Below are 25,727 nucleotides of genomic sequence, written 5' to 3' on the forward strand. Positions count from 1 at the left end.
TCATCTATAAAAGCTTAGGGTCAAACACGGTCTTTGGTTTCACTGACTTTGAAGGATTTGGGGACATACTAATATCTGTGCCAAGTTTACCCTTATGGATGTTCATCTCTTGCTAACTTCAGTTAGAGTTACACCTTGTGTAGTTTCAAGGTCAGAATGCTGCAAGATGCGGAGTATTCTCAAAGGTAATGGGAGCTATGTGTGAGACTGTTAGCCAGGAAACAAAGGTGTGGGATTCTTTTGTTGAAAACAGCTAGGATATTTATCATGTTCTAACATTATTATTTAAGTATTTATGGGCCTGAGACCATGAGGTATGAATTCCATGTGAGTGCAGGGCACTTCAATGGCACTGGACAGAACTCAGCATCACAACAGAGACCTTTAAGACCTTGTAGGGATTGGGCCTTAAATCTCTTACAGTTCTCTTTTGCGAGCCTTCATAATACAGTACAAATAGCTCTGAAACCTTGATATATAAAATAAAAACATGAAATATAGAAGCAGTTTTCATCAGTAATCAACTTTCCTCTGGAAAGGAATAGACATATATAATTCATGTTGCTGAGTTATGTGGTTATTTGCACAGTTCTGATTTAATAAAATATGACAAGAGTTATAATGACGTAGATGAGACAGTTAAACAGTGTATTGAAAACTTACTCTCTGCAGGCTCTTTAGATCTTCTGCCACTGGACGACTTCCTCAGTAAACTTCGTCCTGAGGTAAAGAGGCTGGTTAGTTCCTCTAAAGGACTGGTCGGTGTTCTAGAGCGTGAACCACTCTGTGATGATGACCCGTAGGTATTGGCCGAGGCATTTACCATCTTTCCCCCTTCTTGCAACGTGTTTCTGGCTGTAGAATGAGGCACTGATGGAGAACTTCTTGAGAGACTTCCTGAATGTACAGAGTCATAAGGTGGAGGTCTTTTGAGGCTTAAGGGGGTAAGAGACCTACCCATACTGACAGGAGAGGGTGAGGCAGAGTGACTTTTAGGGTAGCCATGCGGAGACTGTGTTCTGTATAAGGTAGAAGGATGAGGAGGTGAGGAGGAGTGCCCAGGAGTAGTAGTTCCATGAGATACTGTCTGGTCTTTCTCCAGTTTTTGATGGCCCGGTGTATGAGGTGGCAGTGAAGATGGAGAAGCTCCAGCTTGTTGTTTGATGTAAGACACATTTTCTAATACAGGAAGCTTTGTGACTTCCAGTGGAGTTAAAGGAGACTCATCAGAATTTGGGGAACACTGCACTGGTGCTGGCGGGAACACCAGTAGTGGAGGTCTATGAGAAAGTAGATTTGGAAATGGTGGGGGGATATCACAAAGCAAGCCCTTGGGAGTAGATGGCACTGAGGACTTGGTGAATTCTAGGTCAGGCACTGTGGGAGTAGCACACTGAGAAGAACAACTGTGATGGTCATATTCACATGAACACTTTGAATCTTGGCCTACATCATCAAATATAGGGTATTTCATCTCCTCATAGACTGCTTCACTTTGGTCATCCTCATCTTTCTTGAAGTCTCTTAGTATATTCCCAACCATTTCAATATAAACAGGCTCTTCTTCTTCTGTGTCTGGGGCAGGACTGCTGACTTGCGATAAAGAGGCATCCCTAGTGAGTGTTGTCTTCATGGGGCCGTGCTTTTTGATGTACGTTTCATCAAAAGATGTGCTTAGCTGAGTGTTTGGATTTCGTTTAGGCTTAGGAGGAGGGATCTTCTTGGTATATTCATCACTGTGAGGTCTTGGTTTGGCCGACACTGAAAACAGAATGTAATATAAATTCATCAAAAATATTTAAACTTCTTTGGACACAGAATTTCTTACAATGTTATAAATCTAGAATGTATTTCTGGAGCCTGATTCACTTAGAAATACTCCAGTTACTCTAGTGTAGGGGTAGGCAACCTATGGCATGTGTGCCCAAAGTGGCACACGAGCTGATTTTCAGTGGCACTCACCCTGCGGGTTATGCATTTTTATTTAATTTTAAATGAAGCTTCTTAAACATTTTAAAAAACTTATTTACTTTACATACAATAATAGTTTAGTTATATATTATAGACTTTTAGAAGGTCTAAAAACGTTAACATGTATTACTGGCACGTGAAACCTTAAATTAGAGTGAATAAATGAAGACTCAGCACACCACTTCTGAAAGGTTGCTGAGCCCTGCTCGAGTGCAACCCAATTGAAAATAATGACCCATTCAAAACACACCCTTCCCTTTCCCAACTCTGCTAGGGTATGCCACAATTATATTCTTAGTGAGCACTTCTTCCTCTCACAAGGGTTGCCCTCTCTCAGACACTTTGGACAGGGAACTTTTCACATTTAAATATTACTCTGCTGGAATATCACTATGGTTTATGAAAACCCTGGAGAGACAACAGCTGTACCTAGGAATGAACTTCTTACGAACATGAAAGAACCTTTAAGACCCCAGACAATCACACTGGAATGACAGAGGCATAACACTAGAGTAACACGGTGATGAATCAAGACTCCTATATTTACAAAACCATTCTGTAGAAAGTATTCCAATTGTATGTTTACTCCTACTGATGAAGTATATTTGTACTTACTGCGATGCAAGTACTGTAATACTGATCTTCAAAATAATTCTAATGAATCATTTCGATTCCATGTTGTGAGATGCCAAGACTTCAATGGAAGCTGAAGGGACTCAGCACCTCAAATGATTTGAACCTTTTGAATAGTTTAAATCTGGAAACAATTTATAAATCTGTTTTTGAAATTACAAGTTGAAACATTAAGAGGAAATTCATTTGATATGAGAGGTCAAGGATTTCATAGAAACTATCCTCTACAGATACAACAAGAAATACGCACATGAAAATTACATGTAGGTCTCTCTATATAAATATCTCATTAAAGGTTGGGGTTAAGTCAGTTTATCCTCTTAAATGGACTTAGCCAACTCACTTGCATGAAAAATCAGCAAGGATCCTAGCCCTTATCTCTATTCTTGTAGAATAAATATCTCCCCTATGTTGAAAACCCTGATACCTTATTGATGTATCCCACAGCTCTAAATGTCCTAAATCACAGCTCAGTTTAACATGCCAATCTTCCAGAATGTTATTTGTACTGTATTTCTCTGTGATGCCAACCCTACACTTAGAGAATTTTCCAAGTACCTTCTGCTGACCCATCAGAAAACATCTAGTGAGTTTCTAATGTTAAGCCAACCAGGCAGCACTTGTGGACTTAAAGGACCCCTTCTAGAAGCTCAGCCTCAAATGCACTACTAAAGTCAGCAATAGTACATTGTTCTGCCAGCTGGAAGACCATATTTTGACAGTCTACTTATGATCCCAGCTCTGGGGTAGGAGAGGCTAGCATTATGGCCTGTGTTTGAACTGTTTTGTTTATGGGGGAAGGATTCTAGCATACTATTATTGCTATTTTGTCATACTTGTGCTTTGATACATAAGATATCATTACTGCTCACTGCTAAGACCGTGCCCCATCAACTACACAGAAGCTGTGATAATAAAGATTGAGGTTAAATAGACTGCTAGTTCTGTTTAAGAATAAGTACTCTTGGGTTTATATTGAGTGTTGAGACCACATTCATGCCAATAGTATCTGCATAAATATAATGGATAAAAAGGATTCCTTCTGAGAGGGAAGGAGGAAATAGGAACTTAACCAGATTTTTAAAACTGTAAAAGTTGTATTACAATGTATTCAAATGTGTCAGGGGTAAAATTTACAGAAAGGCCTACATGAGTTATGCCTGATCTACACTTAAAATTTAGGTCAACATAGCTACATTGGTCAGGGTGTGAAAAATCCACATTGCTGACCAATGTCGCTATACCAACCTAAACCCCAGTGTCAACACAGCTAGATCAATGCAAGAATGCTTCATTGACCTAGCTACCATGATACAGGGAGGTAGCATCCCTTTCTGTTTCTATAGGCTGCGTCTACGCTGTGGGTTATGCTAGCATAGCTACAGGGCCATCGCTATGCCAGGATAGTTCCCATAGTGTAGGCATACACTTAGAAGGCTAACTCCCATTTCCAAAAGTCTCTTAGGGCAAGTCTCCACAGGGACACTTAAGAAAGTTATGCTGAATTCACTAAAGGTGTGAATTTAAAGTGCATCGTTAAAGTGCATTAGCCCTTGTGGATGCTCTCATTCAGAAAAAAGTGGCATTAGTTCAGTTTATCTTACTCACTAGAAGGGGGTAAACTGGGGGGCACACAGAGCCCCTGGCATGAAGAAGGGCATGGAGATGTGTAGAGAGCCCCTGAATAGAAGGCAATGGGAGGGTGGCAAGTGGGGAGTGTGAGTGGAGAGAATGGAGGAATGAAAAGAACCCCTGGTGGGTGCAGTGCACTTGGCCTACACAAGCAGCAAGAACAAGGAGTCTGGTGTCACCTTAAAGACTAACAGATTTATTTGGACTCCTTGTTGTTTTTGTGGATACAGACTAACATGGCTACCCCCTGATACTTGACAAGAAGCAAGATGTATGACCCTCTAGTTAGCGTAGAGGAGAATACAGACACTGGACAACATTTTCAGAGGTGACTTAGGTTTGGTCTACACTTCAAACTTATTCAGGCACACCTATATCAATCGGGGTGTGAAAAATCACACCCCTGATGGAATGCTTCAGTCGGCATAGTTACTGTCATTCAGGGAGGTGGTGTAGGCCGCATCTACACCAGGGGGCTGGCTGACAGCTACATAAGCTCCATAGTGTAGTAGCCAGAGGCCAGATCTGCACTGAAAATTTAGGTCGACTTAGCTATGTTGCTCAGGGTGTGAAAAATCCACACCCCGAGCAATGTAGTGAAGCCAACCTAACCCCTGATGTAGACAGCACTAGGTTGATGGAAGAATTCTTCCATTGACTAGTTACCAGCTCTCGGGGAGGTAGATTTAACTACAGCGATGGGAGAAGCCCTCCTGCCTCTATAGTGAGTGTCTACACTGAAGCACTACAGTGGTGCAGCCAAAGCCTTAGGAAACTTGGAGCCTGACTCTGTAAGGGTATGTCTACACTACCCACCAGATTGGCGGGCAGCAATCAATCCAGTGGGGGTCAATTTATCACGTCCAGACTATACGCAATAAATCGACCCCTGAGCGCTCTCCTGTCGACTCCTGTACTCCACTGCCACGAGAGGCACAGACAGAGTTGACGGGGGAGCGGCAATGGTTGAGTCACTGCAATGAAGACACCACGTTGAGTAGGTCTAAGTACGTCGACTTCAGCTACGTTATTCACGTAGCGAAGTTGCATAACTTAGATCGATCCCCACCCCCAAGTGTAGACCAGGCCTAAGACTCCTAAAGGCATGTCTACACAGGGACACTCAGGAAGGTTACACTAAATTAACTCAAGGTGTGAATTTAAAGTACATTATTTAGAATAGTGGTTCTCAAAGCCGGTCTGCCACATGTTCAGGAAAAGCCCCTGGCGGGCCGGGCCGGTTTGTTTACTTGCCGCGTCCGCAGGTTTGGCCGATTGCGGCTCCCACTGGCCGCGGTTTGCCGCTCCAGGCCAATGGGAGCTGCTGGAAGTGGCGCAGGCCGAGGGATGTGCTGGCTGCTCTTCCCGCAGCCCCCATTGGCCTGGAGCAGCAAACCGCGGCCAGTGGGAGCCGCGATCGGCCGAACCTGCGGACGCGGCAGGTAAACAAACCAGCCTGGCCTGCCAGGGGCTTTCCCTGAACAAGCGGCAGACCAGCTTTGTGAACCACTGATTTAGAGTACATTATACTCATGTGCTAATGCTCTCATTCAGCAGTAAAGTGGCCTCAGTTAGATTTAACTTAATTCACTTGTGTTCCCTCCCTCCCCTATTATCCCCCATGCCACTATCAGTCTACAACTCCCACCCACCCACATATTCTTCTCCCTCATACCACTGTCCCCAGTCTCCCCATCCCTCCTTTTCCCCATTTCCCTCTTCCTCACCATGGCAGGAGCTTTGTGTACCCCCACATTCCCTCTTCTGCCACATGCCTGGGGCTATTTGTGCCCCATATTGTCTTTCCCCCCATACCCTTATTCTCTCTGCCAGAGGTGCTGTGTGGTCCCCCACAGATGGGAGGATGGGCAGAGCTGAGATGGAATGCCAAAAGTCGCTAATGCAGCCCATTTTAGACAATTGCAAAGGTGCTTGAAGCTCCTGGATCTGCTAACTAGTTGCAAGGGACTCTGTGTGCCCCCCATTTCCCTCCTATCATTTTTCCAATTTTCACCAAAATCATTGGGTTCTTTCTGTCATTGATGCGTAGAATTTTCCCTGCAATTTTGGAATTGATCCGATGTGGCATACAAAAGTTTTCACATTACAGACAAATAGACTGAGCTGGCCAGAAAACAAAATTTCAGTTCTATGAAAATGTTTGAATTTTTGGAACTTTATTACCTAAATTGGGACAAAGAGCAGAAATGTCAGTTTTTTCAATATTTTGAAATCCTGCAATATTTTGTTTTGGAAACACAGAAACGTGTTTTTTCTGAAATGAAATATGTCCCCTGGAATTTTCATGGGGCGTCAGCTGGACCAGGAGTCTGGATGGAAAGGCTGCCCCAGAGCCATGGACCCTGAAAGCCCCCAGCACTCACCAGGCGGGCTGCCAGGAAGGTGGGCAGGGAAGGAGTCTCGAAACCAGGCAGGATTCTGATGGAACCCTCCCTGTGTTCAGTAGACAGTTTATCAAAATCTAACCATTTCCACAAAACTTTTCTATTTGACAAACCTGTAAATTGTGACCAAACAATGTTTTGTTTAATGTTCCAACCAGCTCTAAGACAGAAAAACAGGAATTCCATTGAGTTGTGGGGAAGGCCTTGCTTCTCTCCGAGACTCTCTCTCTCTCACACACACACACAAAACTACAGTGACATGCAGTCTTTTTGCAACTGGCACATGATGCCCTTATCAACAGAAAGGTTAACTGACCCAACCCTGCTGTGTAGGTGGAAGATAAATACCTATGAGGTGATTTTTTCCCCCACGGTTATTTTATTTTTTCTCTACCATAGTTTAAATGAGTTAAGCAGGGGGTTTTTTTTGTAGTAGAATAGCAACACATCATTTAGATGCTTTCCCCCACCCCCAGCAATATGTAGGACTTTAAATATTTTATAATTTTTTTCTTAATTTAGGAACTTACTATATATTACTTTTACCAGGAATATGTGGTACTATAAGACACAAGAGAAACTAGCCAAATACACTGGTGTGTGTGTGCGGGGATGGTGGTGGGGAGAGAACAGCTGAGGCCCCTGGGTAAGAAAGGGCGCTACACACCTATATGGGGTGCAGTGTACTTTCATTCAATTGCAATGAAGTCAGACAGGTGTCAAACTGAATTAACACCACAATGATTCAGGCTTATCATTATTATTAATTATTGTTAGTATTATTTTGTAAAGGCTTAGATTCTGGAGCACACTTCTGTAGCAAGAGATGAACTTTGTCGCAAAACCCACAGCTGCAGAATAATGAAATACCTATTTATAGACTACTACTCAAAGAATTTTAGATGAAACACAAGAATGCTGCAATTAAGAAAACTGTGCAACTGTAATGAAAGGCGCAGACAATGTGTCTGCAAATTTATGTATAACCAACATTTGGCAGGGATAGCTGTACACGAGGAGCTCTGCCAAGGTCCCATAGTTAATGAAAGCAGATTATTTGGCAATCCCTGTGAGCGGAACAGGCAGCATTGCCTTAGTACTTGACATTTATCGGGCCGGGAAAGCATTCAGTGTGCCTACTGGGAACACAATCTCCTATGAAAAACAACCATGGCTGACACATTGGTGATACACACACACTGCAGTGTTGTCTGCTATAAGCATGGAATAATTAAATGCTTTTCAACACGGATTCCTATGCCACTGGTCACTTGTTCTTACTAACCTGCCGTCACTACCTTGCTACTATTATATTACTTCTAAGCACTAAACACCTGATCTAAAGCTCACTGACAGCAATGAAAAGACTCTCATGGACTTCAGTGGGCTTTGGATCAGGTCCTCATATCATGCTGTTAGGAGTCTTATTGTGACAGGCGCTGAGCACGCACGAATCTCACTGAAGTCAATGGGAGTGGTGGCTGCTCGGCACCTCAGCCTGTTGGGACCGTCTCTAAACATTCCAGCATTTGCTCATCTTCACATCATCTACGGTGACAAAGTGGGAATTTTCTGTAATATTTTTATGAGTCTTAAGCATGCCTCAGTTTCCATCTGTACATGGCATTGCTAACCAGTGAGTGTAAAAGGACTAACGCTGCTCCTGGAATAGCTCAGGAGACAGGAGGTGTGTGTCACCTTGTTGTCTGGGTGGGGACTGAAAAGGATTGTTAAAGAACTGGCTGAAGTTGGCTCAGATCTACAGAGGGTCCAGCATAGGGTGACCATACATCCCGTTTTGGCCGGGACAGTCCTTTTTTAAGCTCTGTCCCAGCCGTCCTAACTTTTTTGGCAAAACCGGGCATTTTTCCCATTTGCTCTTGCCAACTGATCATCAGTTGGCAAGAGCAAACAGGACAAATGCCCAGTTTTGAAAAAAAAGTGGGGTCGGGGCATGGAGCAATATGCAGGGGGAGGGGGCAAGTGGCAACACCAGCTGTGTGTGGGAGGGAGAGCTTGGGATAGTGGCTCGGGCTGAGCCAGCCACACACAGGTGGGTAGCAGGGGGTCATGGGTCAGCCCTGCGTGCAGGGGATAATGGGGGGCCTCAGGTCAGCCCTGCATGGATCGGGGGCGGGGGGAGCTTCGTGCCAGCCCCATGCGGTGTCCCGTTTTCACTCCAGCAAGACAAAGAGATGCCGCAACAACTGAACAATCAACAGCCAACTGCAGGAAACCCCAGCTGGGAGGACTTGGGAACTGAGCTGAAAAACAAGGTGTCAGGTAAGTGGAAGAAGGAGGCTTTTTGGAGGGACTCAGGAGCTGGAGGAGACAAAGAGAGAGTTAGCCAGAGATGGAGTCCCTCACAGCTTGGCTGGCCTATCAGGGCACTGTTTGACCAAGATGGACTATGTGGCTTAAGAGAGGGATTGCTGGTGCCGACTGCCCAGTCTTGGAGGCCACAGGCCTGCCCTGTGGAACTGTGTGGGCAGGAGTGCCGCCAGCTTTTTTGTCGCCCTAGGTGGCGGAAGGTCCCACCCCCGAAATGCCGCCCCCGAAATGCCACCCCCGACAGAGGCGGCCGAAGATCCAGCCACTGCGGTCGCCGCCCCCCAAATGTTAGTGCCCTAGGCGACCGCCGAGGTCGCCTAATGGGTTGCGCCAGCCCTGTGTGTGGGTCCTTGGGGCCTGGCACACTAGAGGGGTCACTCCCAGGAGACTGGTGACAGGCTGGGGCATAGACCAGACCACATGATTCCATGACAGTCTCATCCTGTGTTCCTCTGATTTTTTCATAGATACCTAGAATTTAAAGACCTTCTAGTGTGACATCCTATATATCACAGGCCCTTACATTTTGCCTAGTTACCACTGGATTGAGCCCAATAACTTGTTTTTGGCTAAAATATATCTTTCAGAAAAGCATCCAGTCTTGATCTGAAGACATCAAAAGATGGAGACTCCACCTCTTCCCTTGGCGGCAGTTTGTTATAATGGCTAATCACCCTCAGTGTTAAAAATCTGTGCCTTATTTCCAATTTGAATTTGTCTGGCTTCAGCTTTCAGCCATTGGTTCTTGTTATGCCTGTCTATACTAGCTTCCAGTAAATTACAAAGCCCTTTAGTACCCAGGATTCTCCCCATGAAGATATTTATACACTAATTATTTATTTATACACTTATTTTTGATAAGCTAAACAGATTGCGATCTTTACGTTTTGCCCTCTCCAGCCCTTGAATTATTTTTGTGGCTCTTTTCTGCACCCACTCCAATTTTTTCATCATCATTTTTTAAAATGTGGACACCAGAAATAGATGCAGTATTCTAGTACTGGTCTCACCACTGCCCTATAGTAAAAATCACTTCCCTACTCCCACTCACTACTTCCCTGTTTAAACTTCCAAGGATTTCATGAGTCCTTTTTACCATAGCACCACACTGGGAGCTCATGTTAAGTTGCTTGTCCACTGTGACCCCTAGCTCTTTTTCAGAGTCCCTGCTTTCCAGGATACTGTCACACCAACTTGTAAGCATGGTCTGCACGCCTTGTTCCTGGATGGATGATTTGTATTGGATGTACTAAAATGCAATTTTGATATATTAAGGTTTAGAAAAAAATATTTACTAGGACTTTGTGGAGAACAGAAATTCTGTGTCATGAAGGATTCTGAGATTTCAAAATTTGTTTTCATTCCAATTAGAAACAAACCACCAAGCTTTGGAAATTCTCTGTGAAAGAACATTCAGGGGAAAAATTCTTTCAGGCCAATAAAAATATTTTGTTTTGACAAAAATCAAAACATTTCATTTTGATTTTGACTTTTTTATATTATTACAAAATTTAAAAAAATCAAGATGAAGTCATCTTGAAAGGAAAAAAAACAAAGTTTTTAACTTCTGAAAAATGTTAAAATGGAGCATTTCAACATGGTTGGAACTTTGCCCCCTTTTGTTCTCTGAAATAAAATTTTGGCAACATTGACATGATTTTAATGTAATTGCATTTTCCATCAGAGAATGATTCTAGGACTTTTTTCTGACCGACTGTATTGCTTACAGTTAAAAATACTTGAGAAACGCTGCAAAAATAGAACAATTTTAGACTATTTGAAGCTACTGTTCCTGGTTATAACAGGATTACGAGAAACAATTTTGAGATGGAAGATTGAGTATTAAGTGTCTGGACTGTGTACTGTGACTGGTTTGTAATACTCTTTCACAAGCATCACACTAGCATTTGCATGGCTAGTTGAAAAGAAAATACAACTTTGGCACATTGCTACCAAATCCTCCCCTGATCCCAGCATCGGAAAGCCCCAAATGCAGCAGAATCAGCATGATCCAACTGTCTTTGATATCAGCCATGGGGATTTTTTTGCAGTCTTCTGCCTGCCATGGGTCCAATCTCCACAGGGGCTTGCATGACAGAGGGCATGGTCAGTGAGAGTGTGAATTGCATAGATCCATTGGCAGGGCCGGTGCTACCATTAAGGCAAACTAGGCAGTTTCCTAGGGCGCCAAGATTTGAGGGCACCAAAAAGCAGTGCCCCCAGTTTTTTTTTACAGCATTCCTGGTCTGGGCTGCCGGCGGCGCGCTGACATGTGCAGCTCAGACTCCCTCTCCCAGTGCAGCAGCCGCTCCACTTCTCCCGCCTCCCAGGCTTGTGGCGCCAATCAGCTGTTTGGCGCCGCAAGCCTGGGAGGGGAGGAGAATTAGAGCGGGGGTGGTGTGCTCGGGGAGGAGGCGGAGCAGAGGTGAGCTGGGGTGGGGAGCTGCCGCACAGGGGGGGGCGCCTCAGGGCGGATGGTGGGGGCGGGGAGCTGCCGCAGGGCTGGGGTGGGAGGAGCAAGGTGGAAGTTTCGCCTAGGGCACGAAACTTTCTTGCACTGGCCCTGTCCATTGGCCCACAAAGTCACATGAGTGGATTTGTACCGCACAACTGGTTTTCCTGCTCAGACCCTGTGGTCTGACATGGAGCAGTTCCAACCCCAGCAAGAGCAGGCTGGGCCTAAGGATTCCATCCCTCTGTGCAAGGTGCACATTACCTTAGCGAGCAATGTGAAATTGTGCCTCGTTTCACCATAATGATTAATTTGTCAGTGTTATCTTTAGAGGGAGAGATGAATATATATGGTTACCATGCTCACGCCTAGGTTGTGCCTGTAAGAATTAGCTGTGTATTGGGTTAGTGCAGATCTGCACTGCCATCCCAGGGGAAGCTTGAGAAGGAATTGTACCTTAGGTGGTCCATATAGATAAAAATGGATACAGTGCTGGTAGGCAGCCTTTGAAAGCCTAGTAGGAACTCTGAACTTGGCTGGGTGAGGGATGGTTTACTAGTTGCTATGGTGGTTCTGCTACATCATCTGTGGAGTCCCAATTGCTCAGAGGATCCTACAAGAGCTGGATCACCTAGCTTTAGTGCTGCTTTGTACTGTTGAATCAGCCCAAACCAGCCACAGCTGAGGATAGGAGCCACTGTGATCAGCTGCTAAACATTAGAAATAAGCTAGAACTTTAGTGAATGTAAAACTACATTGATATCAAATCTCCATATTGAATAGAATTCTATCACCATTATTAATACCTCTAATGACTGAATGAAGAAATATGGCTAATAAACCAAGATATAGAGGCAGTTGTGCTTCAGAAACAAGGAGCTTAAAATAGCCTACTGGCAGCCCTCCTGAATAAGCAGAGTCTGACATTTTTGAAATGAGATATTTGTAGCACAAAGGTTATGCATAGCTTTCAGACATGCCTAAATGATCTGCCTTTCACAGTTAATTTTGGAAATTCAGCCTGCTTCTTGTCATCCTATCCTTTAGAAGTCTTTTTCCTCTTTAAGCAGAGACTGAACTATGAAATCATGTTGTGGCATTTCTTTTCATTATTTGCTCAGTGTATGGAAAAAAGGACAATTTTTAAAATAAAATGAGTTTGTCATTTTCTATTGTGCCTTCGCTGTTTACCAGATTTTGAGACCCACACATAGTCAATGTACTGTGCAGTTCAGCCCACTGCACGAAGAAAATTGAGTACATGAAACAATTAAACTCCTACCTTTCAATGTTTAAAAGGTGCCACATCAAATGTAATTTTAAAGCTGAATTTCTTTCTAAACAAAAGATTTCCAGCTGCTTAAACTACAAATTTAAAAATTTTCTTCTTAAAAGATTATATTTACTTAGCAATAGGAATTGCTCAGGCTATATTTATATTATGTCTAAGGTCCCTTAGAAAGGGCCCATAGAACAAAAGGCTATAGTATTCCTTTCATTAAAACCCTGAAATTACTGGATATCAAACTGTAGATCACAGATTACTTTCTTCTGCTATATACACCATTTAATCAAAGGAAATATGGCCCCAAAGCAGCAAATCAATTATACACATATGTAAGTTTAAGCATTTGAGTAGCCCTATTGACTTCAAAGGGATGACTCCTGGTTAAAGTTACATGTGACGTTAAGTGCATTGCTGGATCAGGATCTATGTGTCTCTAATTTCATTTGTACTGTAGATGAATTTGGCAAGTAGAATTGAGAACGCAGCATGCTCCAATGGATAGTGCACTGGACCGGTGCTCAGGAGACCTGGTTTAAATTTCCAGCTCTGTCACTGACCTGCTGTATGACGTTGGGCAAGTCATTTCATTTCTCCATGCCTCTGTTTCCCTTACCACTCTTTGTCTATTTATACTGCAAGCTCTTTGGAGCAGGGACTGTTCCTTATTTTGTGTTTATACCATGCCTAGCACAATGGGCCCAAAATTTATTACTGTAATACAAATAGTAAAACATAAAGAGCCTCGGACAACATGTATTGAACTCTCGTTATGTTGAACATCTGTCTTTTTCTCTCTGAGGAACTTGCTATAGCAAATGTTCTTGATCTGTTAACATCAATAAAACATATAAAGCTGTCTCTCGGCAGATGACCTGACCATCTAAACATCGTCTCTGGTTTGGTTTTAACACTAGGGAGCATATCTTTGTCACCAACCAAAGCTGGCTCTCAGAGTATTATTATCCATGAGGTTTTCTTTACACAGACCAGCTTTCAGTTTTCTAAAAACAAGTTAATAAGAAAAAGTCCAGAGAGGAAAGGACAACAGATTAAAGAGCACTCAGTGTAAAGGTCCTTCTAGCAGTAGTCAGCTTTGACAGAAATTTAATGTTGCTACATATATATTCCCACCCCCACCCCACCACCAAATAATCTATGTCCCTCCCTTACTAGACCATGTGTGGGCGGTTAAAGAATGACTCAAACAGTCAAGTCAGGGGACTGAAAGACCGCTTCATGAAATACCACTCTGATGTCAATTAAGGTACGTTTACACAGCTTGTGGCAGCAAGCTCCCAAGCCTGGGTCAACAGATTCAGGTTCGTGCTGTAGCACTTAAAATAGCTGTGTAGATGTTGTGGCTCGGCCAGGAGCTAGAGCTCTGAAGCATGGTGATGGGTTTCAGAGCCCAAGCCCCGACCTGAGCTGCAACTTCAAAGCATTGTCCACAGCTATTCTTAGCATGGTAATGTGAGCCCCATAAGCCCAAATCTGTTGATCTTGGCTTGGAGGCTTACTGCCAGGCTGGCACACTGGAGAGACACCCTCAGCGGCCTCAGGTGCTTTCAGGCTACATTTAAGGAAGCTTCTTCAAGAATATTTACATCCCAGATTTTGGTCATAATTCCTTTCACCTCTTTAAAGCCAAATACACTCATTTACACTAGTGTAAACCAATTGACTCAAAAGGAGATGATAATCCAGAATTAACAGCAGTATAAAAGAGAGCAAAATTTGACCCTTGATAGTAAATTTGAGTCTGCATTTAATCCAACAATTCCTTCAATGCTCCATCAACATATTAAAGAATAGATAAACACCATGGCCTGAAGATATGCTACTGCCAGGTTGGGCCTTAGAGCTTTCTGTGCTGGAGGGGACACTCCTCCTATACTCAAGGCCTAGGAGTATCAGACTTTCAGGCTGTCTTCTCCTTTCAACCATACTAGACCTCTGCTTCTCTGTGCATTTCTCTGGCATACTGAGCTGCATTAATTAACCTTTCTCACAATGAAGAATCTACAAAAGACTCCCAGAATATTATAAAATAACTGATTCCCCTCTCAACTACAGACCTTGTTTCTCAGAATTTGAATTGCATATCCTAGATCCCTTCAAGACTGAATAACTGATCAACCTTAATTGTCCAGAAAACTGAGATGACAGTGAGCAAGCAAATGACAAATAAAAAGTCAATATTTGGTGAACAAATGGAACATTTCTGCCATCAAGCCTTTCTGTACTATTTCATGGTGTGGGGGGCTCTTGTTTTCAGGCAACGTAATGCCATCAAAAGTGGGGAAAAAACTCCTTTTGGTTAAAAACAATTGTCAGTTTGAAGTGGCCTCCTTTTCCAGAAAGGAAATGATGGACCAGGCTCAACTGCTGGAAAATAAAGAAGTGGATGTTTAAGAGTCCCTCTATGGGCAGACATTGCTGGGTAATGATTTAGGGAAAAAACCTCTTTGAATATTGCTTGAACAATTCCAGTGTAATGAGTGGAATTATTCCTGATTTATGCCAGTGTAATCAAGAGCAGAGTCCACTCCAGTGACTTCAGAAGATGGTACATCCATAAACTACATCATTCTACAGAATATGCATTAACCTGACTAGGACTAAAGTGATCGGGTATGAAAATACTGCAACTGTACTATAATCTGGAGAACCTCTAGCTATAGCTTATATAACCTGTATATGAACTGATCAATAACAAGTATTACTAGATGAATTACATGAAGCATGTACAAATGAAACTACTGAACCATGCTCAGAAAGAAATGAATTTACAAAACATATGTGCTTGTTTGTTGTTGGTTTTACTAACTAGTCTGCTATTGTATTTTAGCAGTGTCTGCCTAAGGCTCATGTACAGTAGCTTAACTGGTTGGAGCGCTGAATGAAAAAATGCCCTCTCATCACATCCACTATGAGAGTATGGAAAAGCATCTACAGAGTAACAAAAGAGTAAAGCAGTTAAATTTGAAATCAGCATGTATTTTCACTGTCACCAGGGAGATGAAACTAAGGTCATTTGCTATTCTACTATAAATTAACTGATATCACTATATTCTCATAGTTACCAGCAAACTGACTGCAATTCATATTGAGAATTAAGAATTTGCAAGAGGCTAACTAAAAACAGCCTTTTCCCCCCACAGCAACTGAGCTGTGCTATTGTCATGATAGCCCAGCTCTAGGACAAATGTCCTCCCCATGCTATCTAATCTATCTATCTATCTATCTATCTCAAGTTCATCATATTTGCTGAATGCCTTACAAAAATGTGTGTTCTGTGCCGTAGTACTTCCATTTGCCATATTGTCTGCAGCTTCCTATAGGCTTTGCAGTTTGCTAAGGCAAGCTTGGCAAGCTTAGCAGAACGTCTACTGGCTCAACAAGAGAAAGGATCCCTTGTCACTTGGCTGAGCATTTTCAAAAGCATCTAAATGACTTAGGCACCTTGATCCCATTGAAAGTCACACTGAGACTGAGTGAACTAGGTCACTTAGACACTTTTGAAAATGGCAGACTGTTTTTGAACCTTGGTCTCGGACACAGTAATGCACACAATGTACACATGCAACTCTTCTGACTGCCCATTTACACAAGGACTCAATTTGGCCCACTGAGTCTAGCCATTGCAAAGAGGATTTTGCAATGAAGAGAAACTACCACACTGGGTCTTACTGGACTCTCATATAGAACAACCAGTGGACAGCCTCAGCAGTGGGCAAAGATGACAGGCCACTCTTGCGTGCAGCTACTGGAGTGAGAGAAAAATACAGGATATACAAAGAGTACATTCCATCTGAAGGACAGTAAATTTAATTCAATTATTTGACTTGGCCAGGAAAATGCTCCCTTTCAGCTCACCTGGTAGTTGGCCAACGACTCAATGGTGATCATGTGCAAGGGGACACAGCCATGGAGAATTCATCCACCAGATGGGGACTCTACCACTTGTTTATATCCACTCGTCTTCCATCTGCTGATGCCATGGCTGATGTCAAATCTACCATTTGTTTATACTGTTCATGATGTGCTTGCAAGCTTCCAAAATAATTTCAGCCCATCAAAGGAGGATGCCAGATTGGCAGATTATGGATTGAAAATTGCAATAAATCACTTCTGGCTATTGCATGGGTATGGCAGTCCTTAGAAATGTTTCTGCACTTCCTAAATGCTTTCAACTGGTGTCAAAGAACAAGCAGCTTCCAGTAACCCCCAGACAGAAGTTCTGTGCCCTTTGTACAATCCTTTCTCTTGAGGCCTTTGTTAAAAAAAAACACATTGCTGAGGATGAATGACACCTCTGGCAGGCTTCTGTGTTGACACTTAGACTTCAGAAAGGCAGGATCACAATGAGAGGAGCACAATGCCAATCAAAAGGGCCAGCTGAGTTGCAACAGCAGAAGCATCAGGAAGGAGAATTATACCTACTGACCAAGAGTTCATTTAAAGGAGCTCTCCCGTCTCCGTCAAAAGGACACAGGATAACCCCACAGCAACAGATTCTGCAGGTTGTCATTGAGCATTTTCTGGGGTGATTATAATGGTAGTTGAAGTGAACAAAGCATTGTTAGAACAGTTCAGCTGCACTTCACAGGGATATGCAGCCTGCAGATATAACATCTCTGCGGTCAGAGGCTGAGCAGTTCTCAAATGCTCAGTGTAATCAGTTTTAAGAAAAGAGCCTCAAAGCAATTTCACATTTCAGTTCCATCTCCATAGTGGTGGCTCCACCTTCCTCCTTCTTCCCATGACAGAATAAATCATCGCCATGAATTAAGAGTGGCCAAGTGTGAGTTTTTCTCAGTTAAACTTAATTATCTCTGATGCTGGCACTCACCATTCTGTAAGTAATTGCTTTCCTTCACTTTAAGGTTCAACTACTACTAAGGTTCAACCCAACTACTATAGATAGCAAGGACCTGATTTGGACCTCACTGATGATACATTAGTGTAAATCGGGGTTCTTTAGCTGGTGGTACACCAGGGGTTCTCAAACTTTTGTACTGGTGACCCCTTTCACATAGCAAGCCTCTGAGTGTGACCCCCTCTTATAAATTAAAAACACATTTTTATATATTTAACATCATTATAAATGCTGGAGGCAAAGCAGGTTTTGGGGTAGAGGCTGACAGCTAGCGACTCCTCATGTAATATCCTTGGGGCCCCCTGAAGGGTCCCGAACCCCCCATTTGAAAACCCCTCTAGTACACTTTTAGACAGTGCTCAACTGGAAGAGGGACAGAGCCCCACTACGGGAAAGTTCTCTATCTTTATCTCCACAACAGGTGGAGGAAGGGAGAAGAAAGTAGACTGCAACTGAAAAGAATGTGTTGAAAGTGACTTTCATTTGGGTACAAGGTTCCTCCTCCTTTCCCGTCCCTGTGGCTGCTCCACAGTGGTTACTGCATCCCCAACCTTACAGTAAAATGCAGCCCTCAGATAAAGGAAACAGAGGCTCAGGACATAGAAGTGAAAGGTCTCCCTCTGTTCCCCCTTACAGGAATGCATAACTGCATATCATGTAGTATTTTCCTTTCAGTTTGAATTCATAGCAAACAAAATGCCTGGTTTAAAAGCATGCTGGGGAGAGGTTCCACAAAAAAATTTGAGCCTTCGTAAGTTTTTGTCCTGAACTGTGTCTAAAAGCCAAAAACTCAAATGTTTCCACAGAACTGAAATTCTTCAATATTTCATTTCAGAAACACCAAAACTTTCCAACGGCAAGAATGTTTTGGTGTTTCTGAAGTGAAATATATTCCCCAATCTCTGCTCTGGCACTGTAGTGACACCATAAAGGGGGCATAAATTATATTCACACTCATTCTAAGGACCCTGTGTATTGCCGAATGGTATTCAGGCACTCTAATGTACATGAGACTCAGGACTAGGGTGACCAGATGTCCCGTTTTTAAAGGGACAGTCCCATTTTTGGGGACTTTTTCTTATATAGATGCTCATTACTCCCCACCCCCTGTCCTGTTTTTTCACAGTTGCTATCTGGTAACCCTACTCAGGACCACAGTATTGTCATTTAAAGCTGTTCTTTGCACCAAAATGGTGAGAGCAGGGCTTTTTATTAAAGTCTGAGCCTCTTTCATATGAACTGCTCAGAATCTGAGATGATCACAGTCAAAGGAGAAAGCAAAACACTGCAAACTGACTTCTCTGAATTACTGCCAGGCAACCCCACTGATTTCAGTTTATTTGATTGAAGTCAATGGGGTAGCCTGGATAAAAGTGAAAGCAGAATTTGACCCAAGTGCTTATTACAGAAACAAAGTTCTTTGTTATTTTCCCCCTTATCCTTCAACTATCATTGCTGTTGGCACATCCTTCTTGAAATTGGTTGCACAGCACACATTCATTTAGAAAGGAACTAGATGTTTTTTCTCCGTATCTATGTAAAACCCATTAAAAATTCAAACCTCAGATGCAAACATTATTCACTTAGAACAGACATGAAGGAAACAATGTGGAGAAAAAGTGGAAAATAGATAGAGTTGGTGTGTTTCACATAACTGCTCACACTGAAGCCATTGGCATGGCCTTGAATAGGAACAACCCTGCATATGACATCTGGGACAGATCCGCCGAAGACAATGGAGCTATGACAATTTACATTATCTGAAGATGTGTCTCCTGGTGCTTCAGGTCATAATAATGCCTTGCCCCCACTTCAGGGATCCCTCATATGGTGCATTAGCAGATACCAAATATGAAGGCTTTGCAATGACAGCTACAGCAATGATCCAGCTTCTCTTCTGACAAGCAAGATTCCACAGCTTAAGAAGCTTTGCCCTATTAGGTGCTGAGCACTTCCTGCACTACTGTGCCCTTCTTTTTCTTTTCAGAATGTCTTTCTTCATCTATTTATCACTGCAGTTCCAGAGGTCACTATACTGCCTGTCACCAGTGCGTTAGCTAGCACCTGATCCTGCACAGCTTTGATCTGGTGATTACTCCTAATTTACATGAGTAATATATAACAATAACACTTATCTCCTTATGTAGCACTTTTCATTAGTAGATGTTAAACTGCTTTACAAAGGAGGGCAGTATCGTTATCCCCATTTTACAGATAGGGAAAATGAGGCATAGAAAGGGGACATTATTTGACCAAGATCAACCAGTGGCAAAGCCAGAAATAGAACCCGGGTCTCCTAAGTTCTACTCTAGTGCTCTAACCACTAGGCCATTAACTACAATGGGACTAATTACTTGCATGGAGTAAGGGTTTGAATGTAAATAGCATCCTATAATTGCTGTCAAGATCACTCATCTCAGCTTTGAAGACAAACTAATAAATAATTCAGAGCAATGGATCAATATTTGGGGCTTCTGTGTTTTTTTTTTTAAAAGCCCACATGTAAGAACATAAACTAGTTCCATGGGGGTGCTCAGGCTTGGGATATCGTCATTACTGGAAGCTTTAGAGTAAACTTCATTGTTGTTTCAGTGTTTTCTTAGGGCCTGTGATTATAATTACCTGACTGAGGGGTGTTTTGTTGCTGCTGTTGTAGTGTTTATTCACCCTAAGTAATAAAACCCAAACATTTAATAACGTCCATTGTTATAAACACAAATCTAATTCAGTCAAAACTGTCCCTATGGAGGAGACAGTTAATCAGATGTGGGCTTTCTGCACGTGGGGCAGAATTAAATTCAGCAAAAGGCAGGACTGATATACAGGCCCAGCTACTGTATTCTCAGGGAAGTGACAGTGGGCCAAGTCCTTCCATGGGTGTGGCAGGAAAGAGGATGCTAGAAGCCTTCTTCTTCTTGCAAGGCCCATCTTAGGACAGGAGAGAAAGGACTATCTTGCAGTTAAGGCACTCAAGTGAGTCATTTAAGCCCAGATCCATAAAGGTTCCTAACTTCCGTGGAAGTTAGAACCTAAATACCTTTGTGGCTCTGGGCCTTAGCCATCACTCCTTTATAGGTTAAGCGGCAGCTTGCAGAGAGACTATTTCCTTTCTCTTTTGCTTTGTCTGCCCTGTCTATTTAGATGATAATCTCTCCAAGGCAGGGACTGTGTCTTTTGCTATACAGTGCTTAATATAATGGAGCCCTGGACTCAGCTCGGGCCTCTAGATGCTATTGGAAAACAAATAATAATATATAAATAAATAATGCTAATGGGCCAGGTTCATCCGCATTCAAAGGCTGCATCTACACTGTGAGCTGGGGTGGGATTCTCCGGCTCGTGTACACATACTCACACTGGCACAAGTATAGATAGCACTGTAGTTGGAGTAGCACAGGTAGTAGCAGCAGAGGCATTGCTGAGCCAAGCAGAATACAGACCGAGACATTTCAGGCGGGTTTGTACTCAGCATGGCTCAGCCATGCTTATGCTCCTGCTACCTGTGCTACTGTGGCTAAATGGCTATTTATACTCATGCTGGCTCAATGAGTATGCAAGTGCAAGTATGTGCACATGAGCAGGGATATCATGCCTAGTATAGCCATAGCCAAAGAAGCACAGGGACTGTTCCCTCCCTACTCCCTTGGTGCGTGTGTATGTGTGTGTTGGGGGGGGGGAGGGGGAGTAAGTCTGGGGAGTGGTCTTGCTCCCCACTCTGCACTAGCACACAAAGTGGAACTGGCTTGGTACTGGTGTGGGGTGCCAGCTGCACCTGGTGTTCCACCTGTATCCTTTGGAGATCTGGAGGGATTCTACATAGCAGAATTCCTCTCTGAGCTCCACCAAGTCTCCCTCCCCTTCCTCCCACACATACCCTGAACATAGAGCCATACATTAGTGGCACACTTAAGCCTAGTGTTAGATGCATGCAGTTTTGTTTTTATTTTTCTATTAATCATCTGAAAAGCTGGAATTACTCAAGTGTAATTTACATGCTAACCAGTTCAGTAATATTTACTGTAAAAATATTATTCTTGATCATCTCCGAAAGGTGTTAAAAATAAAGCTGTGACAAGAATTATAACATAGCATCAAGGAGTGGACACAAAATTGTGGTCTTCAGTTCTTTTGTTGACAACAAAGAGGTCAAATGTACTGTCAGCCACATTTTGGCCACTCTTACAAGTCTGTGCAAGCCCACTGAAACCAGTGTAACCCCACAGAATGTATACTGAGTTGGAATTTGAACTTGTGTATTCCAGCTGAGATGCCTGTAGTTCAAAGCAGTGACCATTACAATTGCCAAGGTACGAACGGTAATGAAGAACCACCACTGCATGAAGCTAATACAGACAATGATGGAGAACAGAAAATTCTTTGTGAACTTTTGTGGCAAATGGTGACAACAGAAGAATGGCCTCCCACAAAGTAGTGTCTCAACACCTGCATTATTCAACATCTACACAAATGACCAGCCAAGCTGCTCTGGCACAAAATGATTTATTTATCTACACAAGGAATGTGGCATAGTAGCGAATAGGTGAATGTACTTAACACCTTATATAAGTACCCTGCAGCAAACCATCAGTGCATTCCATCTCAAAAGCCAAGAGGCCAAATGTGAACTCAACATCAGATGGCTTGGAACGAAACTTACTCATTCCATAAATCCTATATACCTTGGTGTTATTCTTGAACCGACACTGTCCTTTAGAACCCACATTGAGAAAACGAAAGCCAAAGTTAGCATACAAAACAATATTCTCAGCAAGCGCAGCAAAGTGGGGTGCAGACCTGTGCACTGTGCGATCAACTGGCACATTGCTACTCCTTTGGTGAACACACCCATGCAGCATGGGCACGATCCCCTCACGCAAAGAAGCTAGACCCTGCACATAATACTGCCTGCTGCTATATTACAGGATGCCGTAAGACTATCCATATCAACAGCCTCTACATCCTCGCAGGTATTGCTCCTCCGGATGTACTCCAGGAAGTTACAGTAGAGTTGAGCACACAAAGCTAATGTGCAGATCTAAGATATCCACTATATGACACTGGCTCCAAGTCAACTGAAGTCACAACAAAGTTGTCTTGCCATTGTTAAACCCCTAACATTGTCACCCAAACAGACAAGTGTTCAGTTATGGCAAACAAAAGTGGAGAACGACCTTGTAAGCCTCTTTGCTCCAGCTCCTAGCGGTCGAGCACCTACCTGGTGCAGATCAGCCCTGGATTACATGCCCCTAATCAATGCCATAGTGGAGTTGGCTGGTCTAGAGATGCACTGATCAAGTGGGGCTACATCACTGGCCCCCGCATCTGTGACTGCAGCAGAAACTTGAAGCATCTCCTGCAATAAGAGATGCTTGAGCATGAATGCTCTTCCAGTGACCTGGCAGAGTGCAACCATCGGGCAATCACATGTGCACAGACATAGTCGGAAGCAATTTGAGGACATAACAAGAAGAAGAATCAGTAAAACAAACACCAAATTATTTTTGGTTTTGCCTCTGCATTTTTTAAAGTCCCATTCTGGCCCACTGTGACCTTGTGAAGAGGAGGTGTTCTATTTAGCTGTCCATAGTGTGCATGTTACACTAACATAGCACTGTTTGCTGTATTTACAGCGCTTATAAACTGAAAAGCATGAAGTGCCAAACACAGTTGCAGCATGTCAGGCACTACACTAGGTTAAACATAATGTAACTTAAGTGTAATAAATACATTTATAGATATTGCAGGCAGGCTGTATTTCTCATCTTGTGCTCTTTTTGCATGTGGAATGTAACCCCAAGTAAATGATCAATGTCCACACACAAAATAGAAATGTGAAATGTATAAAGTGACTTCATAAAATTAAAAAAAGCCATTAAGCACACAAATCCTAGTGCAGGCTCATATGTCATAGCTACAGTACTAACAATCAGTTCCCCAGCACAGAATAATTCCCAAGCTGGTAACTAGATTGTCCTGTCTTTTAATACTGCATGGTCTATTCTCCATTCAGTGCTTGTAACTTCCATTAACATCAATGAGTATGCATATGTGCCTAGAGTGGTAGAAGATACTGCTGTATGGATTCGAAACTTGTTTACAAATTCCTCAGAAAAATCACATTGTGCTCATTGTTCTTGGTAGAAAGCTATTACAGCTGCATTGGAACCTCTGCTTTTGTTCCACTTTTTTCTGATCAGAGGGACCAGAAAATACACCAGAGCAGATAGAAGGTGGCGTGGAACGCAGAGAAAAATAATTCAGCTGTGGGAGTCTGCCAGCGGAAAGGGGGGTTGCAGCAGAAAGGTGGTTATTGAAACTGCAGATCCAAACCTGCAATGGCAACCTCAGCTGAAAATAAGCAAAGGAGACAACCATCAGTGACTGCATATCTTACAGCTAACAGAGTGGCTAGACTGGGCTCTTTGCTCTTAGTTCCTGTTAGAATCCAGGCGACTGGAAACAAGCAACTGTTGCAGCTTAAGGGCCAAACTGTGGCTGGCTTCTGCATGGGCAAGTACACTCATAGTTACAGGGAGCTGTTCCTTGTCCCCACCAGCAAAATCAGGGAGGACCTGATCCTGCTGATTGCAATCCCTAAATGAAAGGGTAATGTGGCTTTTTGGCCTTAAGGCTGGAGCCAGGGGGAAATGCATGCTGCATTTTGTTTTTGTTTTTTAAAGCGATGACTGCATTTTTCTAGCACCACTGAAGGCACTGTGTCTACCTCTGCTCTATTTAGGTGTATTGGGGAAGATTTTCAATGGCACAGATGTTAGTTAGGGAATCAACTCCCATTAATTTTCAGCAGGAGTTGGGCATCTAACTGCCATCTGGAACATCTCCTCCTTTGTCTCCGGTCACTCCCACTTAGGTGCTACACCTTCACAACCCCACAGCACAGCTGTTGCTTGGGAAGAGCTGTAATTTAGCTATAAGTAGTTTAAGGGTAGTTCAGCTTAGTAGCAGGGTGAGGATCCTGGCAAAATAATATCAGAAAAAGCTATTTACGTATATGGAGTGAATACTTATTGAGGGCCAAATGCTGCCCTGATTCATATCCATGCAATAAGACTCTATAGGGTTACACAAGGAGTAGTCAGGGAAGAACACTGCCCTTGAAATATGAAGCAACAGCCAAGGAATGGGAAAAAAATGTATTGCATAATAAGGATCTTCTAACATATTTCTTCCATTAACAGGCACACAGCTAGGGTGGAAAAGGCTGGTTATAAGCCAGGAAACATCATTCTTTAAATAAATTATTAGACAATGTAGGAAACAAAAGGAATTGAGAACTGCATAAAGCTACTGAAAGCTCTAAATCCATTTCAGTCCAACTCCTGTTTAGCTCATGTGGCAACAGTTCAAGCTCACAGCGGGTGGTTAGCAGCTTGGGTGGGGAGGTAACTGGGAATTTCTGAGAGGCACTGCCTTTTGAACAACTCCGATTACAGTATTAGTAATTGCCTTTCTCCAAAGCTAAATATCCTCCACAAGTAGACTACTTGTAGAGGTTACTGAGCAGAAGAAATGCTCAGACAGAATTACAGAGCAGCAGGGTAGATGCCTCACATTCAGGTAACACACACACACACCCTCTCTCTCTCTCGATCTCTCTCTTAAATGGACACCATAAGTGAGGATTTTCAAGAGTGACCTGACTCTGCATCCATTAAAGTCAATGGTAAAACGCCCCTTGACTTCAGCAGGGACAGAGTTAGACCAAAGCTCAGCATTTTTGAAAATCACATCTTCTGAGATGAAAAAAAAAAAAGTCTCTTGTGCATTCCTCACCCTTTTTACTAACAACACTTCAAAGGATTAAAACAAAATCAACTTTTAAAATCAAATTAGCTTTTTACTGGTTTTTATTATTTAATTATTTATATTGCAACAGTGCCAAGGACCCCCAGCCATAGACAAACACAGAAAAAAAGAGAGGGGTCCTGTCCCTAAGAGCTTACACGGTCACTCTTTATTCTGTTCTGTTCCTTTCTGTATTTCTTTAAGCCTGGACAGTGAAAATACATCAGTCAGTTCCACTCCTCTTTATATTTGTTATGTGCCATACAAGACAAAGAGCAAGATAATGTCCCCACACTGAAGGAGCTTACTTTCTAAAATATCTCTTTCAGT

General features: G+C 42.9%; 1 protein-coding gene across 3 annotated transcripts in view; it reads right to left on the minus strand.

The window, feature by feature from the left end:
* NYAP2 (neuronal tyrosine-phosphorylated phosphoinositide-3-kinase adaptor 2) overlaps positions 1-25,727 on the minus strand; it is a 174,561-nt gene that overhangs the window by 66,119 nt on the left and 82,715 nt on the right. For all 3 annotated transcript variants that reach the window (XM_024103220.3, XM_008165880.4, XM_024103221.3), the window contains one exon: positions 664-1,761. In XM_024103220.3, coding sequence (XP_023958988.1) covers positions 664-1,761 — 1,098 coding nt within the window. The remainder of the gene's footprint in view (positions 1-663; positions 1,762-25,727) is intronic.

Source organism: Chrysemys picta, chromosome 9 (genome assembly GCF_011386835.1).
Source record: "Chrysemys picta bellii isolate R12L10 chromosome 9, ASM1138683v2, whole genome shotgun sequence".
Taxonomy (NCBI): Eukaryota; Metazoa; Chordata; order Testudines; family Emydidae; genus Chrysemys; species Chrysemys picta.